The following is a 13267-nucleotide window of genomic DNA, read 5'->3' as shown; positions in this document are numbered from 1 at the left end:
AAAGCATTTATTGTATCACACGAAGGTACCAACCATGCATAACAAAAGGTTACAACAACCAACAGTCCTATATGCACATTTCCCTTTACCTACACCTTACATCTTTCCTTGCAAGCATTTGTAAGTTCCCCTCAGCCCAACTAACCCCCATCTCCAGTTGAGAGCAAGAGTGTGCTCCTCATAGCACGGTCTCTCTGTCTCCATGTGTCTCAGTCAGTCTGGGTGTCAGTCTCAGTCTGCTGACAACCCGCTGCCCCAGTTCTTCTTTAGGCCAACTTCATTAAGCTTCTACTATTCCCCTTTATCCTGGGTTTTTGTCCCCCCAGACCCACTCCCAGACTGGCAGCACCCAGCCATTCTCCCAATTAATGGTTTTCCCATTAATTTATTAAGGATTCTTGGTATACTATATCATAGTTTCTTTTCTTGTTGGTTTCTCCATTACAGCCTACTTTGATTTAAGTGTCCGCCTTCAGGCAGGATAACACCACAACATGTAAATCAAGAAGGAGACTGTTTTAAAATATGTTTATTTGTAAATGTTAATTCCACACAGATAATTTGGGTTCAACAAAGAGGTTTTTTTTAAATTTATCATGATTGTTTATTAATTAATTTAAAAACTATGTATTTCAGTTCATCTTTATATTTTCTAAGATTGCTTCTGCAGTTGTGCATGATTTGTGTTCAAAAGAGGCTTAGAGATTCTGCAACAGAGGCCCTCTGGTTTGACAAAAAAGTTCAGAGGAGTTTTCTACAAATGCAGCCACTGGAGGCAACTGACAATACAACCGGTGATTCTCTAACTACTGAAAGCCCATGACCGAAATATGTATTGAGGAGCCTGTTCCTACTTCTGACAGTGCACCACACTGATAAGGAGATGTGGCCTCTCTGAAGGACTGAATCGGCTTTGAGTTAGCAGGATGTCTTCAACATAGCAAGAGATGCCTGAGGAGGAAGAATCTCTGACAGAGAGCTGAGAGAGGAGGAAAAAGCAAAGAAGGAACAGTGGGGTAGGAAGAAAATGAAGCAGAGAGGGGGAAGGATAGAGATGAGATGAAACAGGAAGGGAAGATGAGACAATATGGGAGGGAAAAGCAAGAAGCAGAGATAGGAAGAGAAGGGGAAAGGTACATATATGAATAGACACAGGTACATATATGAATAGACACAGGAGAAGAAAAAAGGGTATGCAAACTGTAAAATAGAAAGAGGGGGAGATATGAATAGATAAGAGAGGGAATGAGGGGTGAAGAGGAAAAAAGAGGGGGAAATATGGGAATAGGAGTGACACAGTGACAAAGGGGTGAGAAAAAAGCATTGTTTGCTTTCTACTCATGAATTCATAACACTATAATGCACAAATATTTCAATCCAAGCAGCATACGCATCTAAGTAAAAACAACAAGGAGTCTGGTGGCACCTTAAGGACTAACAGATTTATTTGGGCATAAGCTTTTGTGGGTAAAAACCCACTTCTTCAGATGCAAGTGAGGTTTTTTTACCCACAAAAGCTTATGCCCAAATAAATCTGTTAGTCTTTAAGGTGCCACCGGACTCCTTGTTGTTTTTGTGGATACAGACTAACACGGCTACCCCCTGATACTATGCATCTAAGTGTTTCCTAAAGAAGCACCTATGGAAAGCAATAAGTACAAGAGAACTGGTGAAGGGGAACCTAGGATTTACATGTTCACAATGTAATGCCTGGATTCCTCTCATCTCACTGTCAAGGTGCCTTTGCTTATTCCAGCGAGATATCCATTCCTGCTACCTAGTGAATGTATGTCAGAGGGAAGGAAAGAAGAAATCCCTGTCACATTCATGGGTGAATTTGCATACAGTCCTGCATCTGACCACTGAATAGTACTAGAAATGGGTGTAATTAAGTGGAAGATCCAGGTTATTTTAAATTTGCAATGCTTGAGTTCCCTTATCATGACCTTTAAGTGCAGCTCTGCTTCTGACACTAACAGCAGGAAAGTTGGAGTCACACAGGGGTTAACTAGAGGAAAAAAGAGTAAGACAAAGTTGATTATAAATATTGATATAGGAAATGAAAACACTAAACAGCACATTGCTGCTTATGCTTGAACTAATATACAAAATAAACTATCATATAGGAAAACAAGATGGGCAAATATGAACATATGAGAGATACCTCCATGTGTATAGCTGTTTACTATAGAAGGAACTGTAACACTTCTCTGAGTCTATGGCTGACCTATTCAGCTATTACAGATCAATTCAAGACACAAACAAATTGCATGGGGTAGCAAATTACAGGTCTAGAAATGGGCAGTTTATCTCATGAGACTATAGCTAGATGGGAGAAGCATAAAATGACTCATGTAGAACATTTTTTTTTTCAGATTTGACTTTAAACCTTACCCTACCATAGAGACATCAAAGATCAGATTTTTATCAGTTTTCCCCCACTTCAGCATTATCCACACCAGGACAAACTGGGCAGAAATACTGCAATCCACATCCACATTTGAAAATCATAGAATATCAAGGTTGGAAGGGACCTCAAGAGGTCATCTAGTCCAATCCCCTGCTCAAAGCAGGCCCAATCCCCAGACAGATTTTTACCCCAGTTTCCTAAATGGCCCCCTCAAGGATTGAACTCAGAACCCTGGGTTTAGCAGGCCGATGCTCAAACCACTGAGCTATCCCTCCCAGCTATAAAATGTACGGCAAAGATTTTGAAAATAAAACAAGCAGACTAAAAGGACAAATTGCCTTTCTCTATCCATCCCTAAATTGCAGCAGAAAAGTTAAATCACATCACATAAGACAAAAACAGGAAGCAGAATTCCAGAATACCAGAGAAGCTGATTTTGGGCTGATATTTTCCAAAAAGCACAAACCACCATCCCCTCACTACAACAGAGACAGTCATTTCATGTTTTTTCTACACAACAGTAATCTCTACCAATAAACTCAACCAACTCCAATCTCCAATGGAGAAGTTGTGGGAAATCAGATCACCATATGGTCTGATCTTCCCAGCAAGAGCATCTGTGCAGGCAGGGATGGCTCTATGTTTTTTGCTGCCCCAAGCATGGAAGTCAGGCGGCTTTCGGCGGCGCGCTTGCGGATGGTCCACTGATCACGCTGATTCAGCGGCGAATTGTGATTCATGCCTTTGACACCTGGAGATCTGATTACTGCAGTATGCACTGCATGGAGCTACCCTTTAAATACCCTTGGAAACTGAAACTGGCACAGAATGCATCAGTCTGCCAGTTAAGCAGGGTCTGAAGGGTACTCTGCAAATGAAGCTCCTGCTCTAAGATTGCAGTGGTTGCCTAATGGTCTACTGGTCAATTTTTAAGGTGATCTTGACTTGTAAATCCCTGAATGGCTTGAGAAGTTCCTACTTCAGAGACCGCTGTTCTCTCTTTATGTGACACAGCCACAGCTGTGATCTGGAGAGAGATTCATGCTGGATCCCCCTCAATTTAAAAGGAGGCACTCAACTTTGTAATTGTCCTAAAATAGCCCAGATCTGTTGACCTACAGAACTCACTAGAAAGCCCATCTCTTTCCCAAGGCTTTTGGGAACGAAGAAGAACACTGAGAGGTGGTACTTATGGGTGGGTATTTTGGCTGGTTATTTCCTGACTTTTGGAGGCTGTTGCGGGCTCTCTTGCTGATATAAGTATGAAGATGTCAGTATTGTCAAAGATCCCTAGAGTCTTGCAAATATTTTTTTCAAGTATTGTGTAAAACCTAAGTAAAATAAAAATGTTTTTTGAAAAGGAGGAATTTAAAATGCGTACATACCCTTTTTGGCTTGCTGGTCTTCACAGCTTTCATAGGTGCATGGTCCCCAAGCTGACCAAGCTGACACTTCACATTCTATTGGACAAGGGATATGGCACAATTGGGTGGTGCTAGGTACAGGTCCTGTGCACAGTTTCCGATCCACAGGCTTGGAAGCTGTATACAATAAAGACAACATATTTTTAATACTTGCATAATGCTTTGCTGCAAGTTGACACCACTACTCTTCAGTCAGAAAATCTTCTGTCTCATCATTTTAATCTGATGAAGTAAGTGTAAAACTATTCTCTTAAAAATAAATCTAATGAACTCATTGCATGGACTGAGTCAAACCAGATTATGTGGAATCAGGAAGAGTCCACAAATATTGCAGTATTCTCTAGGACCTTGCTCTTGCAGTTAATGAATGGAGAATATTATTACAGTAGTTCTTCACATTGGCTCCCATGCAAATCAATGTTCTGCTCTCTTATTGAGTGCATCTTGACTGGAACAATTGAACCAACAGAAGTGTAAATTTTCATTCACCTTAACAGGGTATATTGTAACTTCAAAGCCTCGTTATAATCTCATAAATGCTAACACTTCAACTGCACACCAAATTAGAGATACTGAATTTAAATCACTGAAATATAATGACGACAGAGTCTATTTGCTTTCCTATAACTCTAAAGCCCTTCCAAACACACAGAAAATCACCCACCTACAAAAGTTGTGCAGTGATAGCTGTACTTGGTTCAAGGAAAACCGTATTTAACATGTATTCTGTGCACAGCTTTTTAATCTAGTACATAGGTATACTTGTTTTAATATATTACTTCCAGCAGTGTGTAATCAGTCCACATGGAAGGTATCTGAGCAGGCAGAAACCCTGTTTCTTGTGGACCAGGGAAGGACCATAAGAGAGCAGAACCACCCTGTTCTCCTACACTGAGAGCCAGGATACAGCCTTCAGTACACTACAGCCCAAGCTCTATTGTCCTCCCAGCACCTAGGCGCAATGGGATACCTTTCCTGGCATGTTGGATATATGCATGCATCTGTCTCCAACCAACAAATGCATTGCTTTATTGCAATACACTTTTACCAATAACTCTCAAGAGAAGATCTTTCATAATTCAGCTCCTCACAAAATACTTAAAACTAAGCACAGGATATAGATCAGCCATTCAAATTACCTCTGTCCAATTGACTAAAAAGATGTGATTCCCTAAAGTTAAACATCATGACTGCTCCTTCAGAACTGTGCTTTCAAAACAAGAGTTTAATTAATCAGAACTCTGTTCCACCACCGTTACTCAACTTAGGTAGTACCTTATGCTGTATATAGTCCCATTGATTACAACTATCTTTGCAACAAGATACTACTCAGAGGGAGTATGGGTGGCAGAATCAGGGTCTTCAGGATCACAGTAACACAGCAATAACAACAGAGGATTGATGAATGAGCTGCATGCTATTGTTAAGGTAGTGGAGTCTCTTATTCACATGTACATGTGTTGCATGCACCTGTTTCTGCCTGCCTGACCCTTCAGGTAATGCACATCCCTTTTAGCCACAGGCCCACTAGCGGGCAACTGGAAGCTACATTTTGAGAGGGAGGGAATGAGAAGACGGCATCCCGTGGAACTGTCCTTCCCATCCTGATACTTTGTGCACGGCTTTGTGCTGCTTTGCTCCATGAAGCAAAGCTGCAGTGCGGAGAGGGCAAATACCTGTTAAACATACTCCAGAACTCCCATTTTCTAACATAAGAAGACAACGCTGGAAAGAAGTATTCTAACATATGCACAGTGCTATGGTGAGGCCTAAACCTTATGACACTGAAGGCTGCACTGGCAATTTTCCAGAAGCCTGAAGTCTGTTCCTAATGTGCATGATCATCTGCATAAAGTGCATAACTTGTAGCAAAAATAAATGTAAACAAACATATAATTTGCATGTAATTGTATCTTTACTGGATAGTATTTAATAAAAGTAGGAGTTAGCAAGTCATCACCACTTCTTTGTAGCCTTTATCTTGAATCGTGAGGTCCTTACACAGCTCTTACTCAAACTGCCCTTGAATTCATTGGGAGCTTGCATAAGTAAAGGCAGAGTAAAAAGAAAGAGACATTTGTAACTTTAAGGCACAGCCACACTATGGGGGCCTTGTGGAGCCCCAACAGGAGCACAGGGAAGCATTCTGAAGAATGCCTCCTAGAGCCTTTTGAGGCACAAGGGCAGGGTACCCACCGCTGCGTTCCTTCATGAGGTGCAGCATACTCCCTCCAGTGCACCAGTCCTCCTCCACTGGTACTTCGAAATATAAATTACTTCTTCCTCTTTAGGAATAAAGAGGAAACCATTCCTGGACTTCCACAACAGCCAAGACCGCAACTGTGTCTGGCCAGAAGGCTCTTTGAACCCTCTCCCACTGGACACCTGTATGAAGACCAGACATGGGATGGCCCTGAGTAAAGACTTCAGCTTCTCTTCCATGAAGAATATCAAGTATACTATTCATATAAAACCTGTTGAAAATATCGGCCACTTCAGTCATTCATCTATAAGGTATCTTAAGCAAGAAATGCTTCAGGGGTATGTAAATAGTACAAATAACTCTCTCTCTCTCTCAATACGACACAATTTTATGCCATCTTGTTTACTATCCTTCAGTGTAACATGAAGTATAAAGTTGTTATGAATGACCATGTCTGCTACTCATTCAGGTTTATTGAAGTAGCTTGAGAGTCAAAAAAAAGTATTGCAATGGTGGGAGAGAATAATTATTTGGAAATGTTTCCTGTATTTTAAGATTCAGAATGTGCACTGCAGTGCATTACTCAGAATTTCTTTTTTAGATGACAGTAAATTAAGCAAACTTATCCCCACTGAATTTTGGTCTTATTTCCTTTGTAGCGATACTGTAGCACAAAGCACATTACAATGATACACAGTACAAATATACTGCTTATTCAGTCACTCCAACTTAACTCAGTCAAATTGCTCCTCACATGGAAGTAGGAAAAAATTCCAGGTAAAAACTTTTTTTCTTTTCTGCTCCAAAATGCAAATTTGGGTCATACATTCATAGATTCTAGGACTGGAAGGGACCTCGAGAGGTCATCGAGTCCAGTCCCCTGCCCTAATGGCAGGACCAAATACTGTCTAGACCATCCCTGATAGACATTTATCTAACCTACTCTTAAATATCTTCAGAGATGGAGATTCCACAACCTCCCTAGGCAGTTTATTCCAGTGTTTAACCACCCTGACAGTTAGGAACTTTTTCCTAACGTCCAACCTAAACCTCCCTTGCTGCAGTTTAAGCCCATTGCTTCTTGTTCTATCCTTAGAGGCTAAGGTGAACAAGTTTTCTCCCTCCTCCTTATGACACCGTTTTAGATACCTGAAAACTGCTATCATGTCCCCTCTCAGTCTTCTCTTTTCCAAACTAAACAAACTCAATTCTTTCAGCCTTCCTTCATAGGTCATGTTCTCAAGACCTTTAATCATTCTTGTTGCTCTTCTCTGGACCCTCTCCAATTTCTCCACATCTTTCTTGTAATGCGGTGCCCAGAACTGGACACAATACTCCAGTTGAGGCCTAACCAGCGCAGAGTAGAGCGGAAGAATGACTTCTCGTGTCTTGCTCACAACACACCTGTTAATGTATCCCAGAATCATGTTTGCTTTTTTTGCAACAGCATCACACTGTTGACTCATATTTAGCTTGTGGTCCACTATAACCCCAAGATCCCTTTCTGCCATACTCCTTCCTAGACAGTCTCTTCCCATTCTGTATGTGTGAAACTGATGTTCCTTCCTAAGTGGAGCACTTTGCATTTGTCTCTGTTAAACTTCATCCTGTTTACCTCAGACCATCTCTCCAATTTTGAATTATGACCCTGTCCTCCAAAGCAGTTGCAATCCCTCCCAGTTTGCTATCATCTGCAAACTTAAGAAGCGTACTTTCTATGCCAATATCTAAGTCGTTAATGAAGATATTGAACAGAGCCGGTCCCAAAACAGACCCCTGCGGAACCCCACTTGTTATGCCTTTCCAGCAGGATTGGGAACCATTAATAACAACTCTCTGAGTACGGTTATCCTACCAGTTATGCACCCACCTTATAGTAGCCCCATCTAAATTGTATTTGCCTAGTTTATCGATAAGAATATCATGCGAGACCATATCAAATGCCTTACTAATGTCCAGGTATACTACATGCACAGCTTCTCCCCTATCCACAAGGCTCGTTATCCTATCAAAGAAAGCTATCAGATTGGTTTGACATGATTTGTTCTTTACAAATCCATGCTGGCTATTCCCTATCACCTTACCACCTTCCAAGTGTTTGCAGATGATTTCCTTAATTACTTGCTCCATTATTTTCCCTGGCACAGAAGTTAAACTAACTGGTCTGTAGTTTCCTGGGTTGTTTTTATTTCCCTTTTTATAGATGGGCACTATATTTGCCCTTTTCCAGTCTTCTGGAATCTCTCCCGTCTCCCATGATTTTCCAAAGATAATAGCTAGAGGCTCAGATACCTCCTCTATTAGCTCCTTGAGTAATCTAGGATGCATTTCATCAGGCCCTGGTGACTTGCAGGCATCTAACTTTTCTAAGTGATTTTTAACTTGTTCTTTTTTTATTGTATCTGCTAAACCTACCCCCTTCCCATTAGCATTCACTAGATTAGGCATTCCTTCAGACTTCTCGGTGAAGGCCGAAACAAAGAAGTCATTAAGCATCTCTGCCATTTCCAAGTTTCCTGTTACTGTTTCCCTCTTCACTGAGCAGTGGGCCTACCCTTTCTTTGGTCTTCCTCTTGCTTCTAATGTATTGATAAAAAGTCTTCTTGTTTCCCTTTATTCCCGTAGCTAGTTTGAGCTCATTTTGTGCCTTTGCCTTTCTAATCTTGCCCCTGCATTCCTGTGTTGTTTGCCTATATTCATCCTTTGTAATCTGTCCTAGTTTCATTTTTTATATGACTCCTTTTTATTTTTTAGATCATGCAAGATCTCGTGGTTAAGCCAAGGTGGTCTTTTGCCACATTTTCTATCTTTCCTAACCAGCGGAATAGCTTGCTTTTGGGTCCTTAATAGTGTCCCTTTGAAAAACTGCCAACTCTCCTCAGTTGTTTTTCCCCTCAGTCTTGATTCCCATGGGACCTTACTTATCAGCTCTCTGAGCTTACCAAAATCCGCCTTCCTGAAATCCATTGTCTCTATTTTGCTGTACTCACTTCTACCCTTCCTTAGAATTTCAAACTCTATGATTTCATGATCACTTTCACCCAAGCTGCCTTCTACTTTCAAATTCTCAATGAGTTCCTCCCTATTTGTTAAAATCAAGTCTAGAACAGCTTCTCACCTAGTAGTTTTTTCAACCTTCTGAAATAAAAAGTTGTCTGCAATGCAGTCCAAGAATTTGTTGGATAGTCTGTGCCCCGCTGTGTTATTTTCCCAACATATATTTGGATAGTTGAAGTCCCCCATCACTACCAAATCTTGGGCTTTGGATGATTTTGTTAGTTGTTTAAAAAAAGCCTCATCCACCTCTTCCACCTGGTTAGGTGGCCTGTAGTAGACTCCTAGCATGACATCATTTTTGCCTAGGGAGGTTGTGGAATCTCCATCTCTGGAGATATTTAAGAGTAGGTTAGATAAATGTCTATCAGGGATGGTCTAGACAGTATTTGGTCCTGCCATGCGGGCAGGGGACTGGACTCGATGACCTCTTGAGGTCCCTTCCAGTCCTAGAATCTATATGAATCACCCTTGTTTTTTACCCCTTTTAGCCTAACCCAGAGACTCTCAACACTTCCATCTCCTATGTCCATCTCTACCTCAGTCCAAGTGTGTACATTTTTAATATATAAGGCAACACCTCCTCCCTTTTTCCCCTGTCTATCCTTCCTGAGCAAGCTGTATCCATCCACACCAACATTCCAATCATGTGTATTATCCCACCAAGTTTCAGTGATGCCAACAATGTCATAGTTGTATTTATTTATTAGCACTTCCAGTTCTTCCTGCTTATTACCCATACTTCTCGCATTTGTATATAGGCATCTAAGATACTGGTTCGATCTTGCCTCCCAGTTTTGCCCTGACCCTCCTTTCTCTCTGCCATTATAGCCCACGCTCCCTCTTGTTTCCGACCCATCTCCCAGGTCTCCATGTTCCCCACTTACCTGTGGGCTTTGCTCACCTGTCCCCGTCAAACCTAGTTTAAAGCCCTCCTCACCGTTTCGGGTCGACCGAAACATTTTGCAAATTTGCATAAATTTTGGTCAATTGTTTTTTACATTAAATTAAATCCCCCCCTTGTTTTGGGTCACCAAAAATTCCAAAACATTTATCTATTTATTTTTCAAAACTGTCAGCAAATTGAAAAAAGCTGTTCTTTGCATAGCTCTGATTCCCAATGTCCATCCCTAAAACACTGTTTTAGCTAAAAACTCATCAACAGTAATAGTTACTGACTGCAAGAAACTTGTCTGGGCTTGACCAGCTTCTCTGATACATCTCAAATAAATGTTGTGAGTAGAATACACGGCGAATGGCACAATTCATCTCTGTGCGTGACAAAGGGGCATTTCTCTTCAGCCATCATTTCCCCAGTAATTCCACCAAGTCCCTGTGCCTATCTGAAAGCCTATTTCAGTGCTGCCAAAGTCTCAGCAGAGAGAGAGAGTTGAAAAACCATCTGATAGTAGCAAGTCTTAAAAAGTAAAAACAAAAAAACAAAAAACAAAAACACAGGAAAGGATTTATTGTTACTATTACCTTCTCATGCATGATGTGATCTCTGTTATACATCACTTTTCATCCAGAGAGCTCCCAAACCACTTTGCTAGCTACATATCTAGGATGAATTTCAGCCAGAGGTGCTAGAGTATGATAAAGATTATTTATTTTCTTTACAGTAAATTGCTGAGTTGTGGCAAGCCTGGACCTCCTATTAGCATCCCAACCCCTTTAACTTCAGTGGCTTTCCTCCAGATTTACACCAGTGTAAATGAGCTCAGCATCTGACCCCTTATTGTTTGACTCGAGATGATTTGAAAGAAGAAGCTACTGGATACAGACGTTCACAGTCAAAAGATGTTTCCCCTCTCATTGCTGCCCATTTCATATTTTCTTTTCATGCATTTGTGGTAGAGGTTGTGAATGAGGAGGCTTGGTTCTTTCATTCCCTGTCAGTGGGGATGAACATTAAGTTAATAATGCTTAATAACACAAGCTCTGCGTGGTTTTCAGATATTTTGCTCAAATTTTGGACACACATAAGAACAAAACAGAATGTGTTTTGCTAACAAGCTCTCACTTTCCCCCTGCCAAACCAGAAAATTAGGTTCAAGTGTGGAATGGCTTTCAAGTTCGGGCTGGGAGATTAAACAAAAAACCCAAACAAAAACACACACACACACAAAAACACCATCATTCTCTGCTGAACTAGGAACCTCTCTCTTAGTGTGTTCTAAAAATCTAGAACTTTCCCTTTCTCCTAAAGTGGGATAAAAATCAAACAAACTCAAAGTGCTTTTTTGTGCCCACTTATGGGCTGCTAACTCTGTGTGTCTAGTCCCAAAGAATACTACCTACTAGCAAGTGCCTGGAAAATAATTAGCTACAACCCCAGGAACCTTCTCCTGAGCTCTATACTGTCTAGACCAGTCACTGAAAAATTTCATACAGTAAGGTAGACGCCTACGAGCATGAGGACTGTAGAGTAGCTACATTTTAAAAATCACCACCACAAAAGCACAGACTCACCTCTCTTGGTAAACAGTGGGCTAAATTCACCAAGGATGTGCACCAGCTCCTCCTCTGGCAGAGAATCCCAGCTGCCCAGTGTGGCCTCAAAGTGGCCATCATGCGGTCACAGCCAGAGTGGTGCGGGGGATGAGGTAATTCATTGCATTCTCTGGGCTGCTTCTGCCAACAGGGCCACAGTGTCACAGGAAGAGCATCTGTACATCCATGCCCCAGCAAGAGCTCACCATTTTTTTCAGGACACTAATTGCTCTACTTTCACAAAAGCAGAACAAATGAGCATTTTTAAAAAGCCACACTAACAAAATGGATGAAAGATAACATCACGAGTTTCCTTCCCAGTTTTCTGTAATGTATGTGCTAAAGTTTATTGCCAAACTGTAAAACTACTACTTCAGACTCTGATCCTGCAAACACTTAGGGCTTGTCCTCACTGCTAGGGAGATCGACACTGCTGCAATCGATGCAGCAGGTGTCGATTTAGTGGGTCTAGTGAAGATCCACTAAACTGATGCCAGAGCTCTCTCGGTCGACTTCAGTACTCCAGCTCCCCAAGAGAACTAAGGTAAGTCGACTGGAGAGCGTCTCCCATCGATGCAGTGCAATGAAGACACCGGGGTAAGTCGAACTAAGCTACATTGACTCCAGCTACATTATTCACATAGCTGGAGTAGCTTAACTTAGGTCGACTTACCCTTGTAGTGAAGACAAATCCATACACACCTATGCATGTCTATGCATGTAAGTAGTCCCTTTCAGTTCTATGGTTAGGTACACAGTTATATCAATTTTGCAGCTGGGTAAAGAGAGGCAAGGAGAAGTTGAATGATTTGCCTAAAATACACAGCAAGTGAGTGACAGAACAACAGAACCTAGTAATCCTTAATTTCCCGTTCCCTGGCCTAACCGCTACACACAATATTCCTGCTCAAATGTAAACTTGTAATTTCTGAAATGAAGATAGTAAATTTCTGAACTTGGCTTATAGGGATGTACCAACCCCAAAAGGCTGGAAGTTTCAGTTTAGATAAACATCCAAAGTTCAAATTCTTAATTATACAAATATCCTGAATAAGCAAAACAGATCTGGAAATAGGGCTGCCAACCCTCCAAGATTGTTCTGGAGTCTCCAGGAATTAAAGATGAATCTTTAATAGAAGGTTATGTCATGTGACGAAAGCTCCAGGAATACGTCCAACCAAAATTGACAACCCTAGCTGGAAATAGCAAAGGAAAGTGGAAATTTTGGAAGACCAAAGAAATTCCCAGCACTTTAGGCCAGGATGGGAAATAGAAGTGAAAGATATTTATCAGAACATTTCAAAAAATGGATAAAGGTTTGGTTTGAATCTGTGCTACTAGTTTGTATTTCAAGTCTGGTACCTGATGTGTAAGTATTTTGTCCTCTTATTTCTTTTATTATCTTGAACCTTATGAGTGAGAGCTCACAGATACAGTAACAAACTATTTGAGAGAGAAATATACTTTTTTATATATAGACAACATAGTTCTCCCAAAGGGGACAGTGCCTCCTGGCACACTTTTGATTGAAATGTCAGGTAGAAGGCCTTAATTACCTACCTGTTATTTCAAAAGTGATTGATAGAAGTGGTGCAGCACTAGACTTCGACGTGCTCTGTGACTGACTTTCTGAAATAATAGGGAAACACCACTATGAATACGTGAGAATGGAAGTTTCCAAAA

At 41.1% G+C, this 13267-nt stretch overlaps 1 protein-coding gene across 1 annotated transcript in view; it reads right to left on the bottom strand.

Annotated features, from left to right (window-relative positions):
* THSD7A (thrombospondin type 1 domain containing 7A) overlaps nt 1-13267 on the bottom strand; it is a 352561-nt gene that overhangs the window by 148976 nt on the left and 190318 nt on the right. The window contains exons 5-6 of the mRNA XM_026649434.1: nt 13145-13213; nt 3796-3951 (exon numbers count right to left, since the gene is read on the bottom strand). Of these exons, the coding sequence (XP_026505219.1) occupies nt 3796-3951; nt 13145-13213 (225 nt within the window). The remainder of the gene's footprint in view (nt 1-3795; nt 3952-13144; nt 13214-13267) is intronic.

The sequence above is a fragment of the Terrapene carolina genome, unplaced genomic scaffold (genome assembly GCF_002925995.2).
Source record: "Terrapene carolina triunguis isolate 2854851 unplaced genomic scaffold, T_m_triunguis-2.0 Scaffold84, whole genome shotgun sequence".
In the NCBI taxonomy this organism is placed as follows: domain Eukaryota; kingdom Metazoa; phylum Chordata; order Testudines; family Emydidae; genus Terrapene; species Terrapene triunguis.
This window is presented reverse-complemented; position numbering and strand designations above follow the sequence as displayed.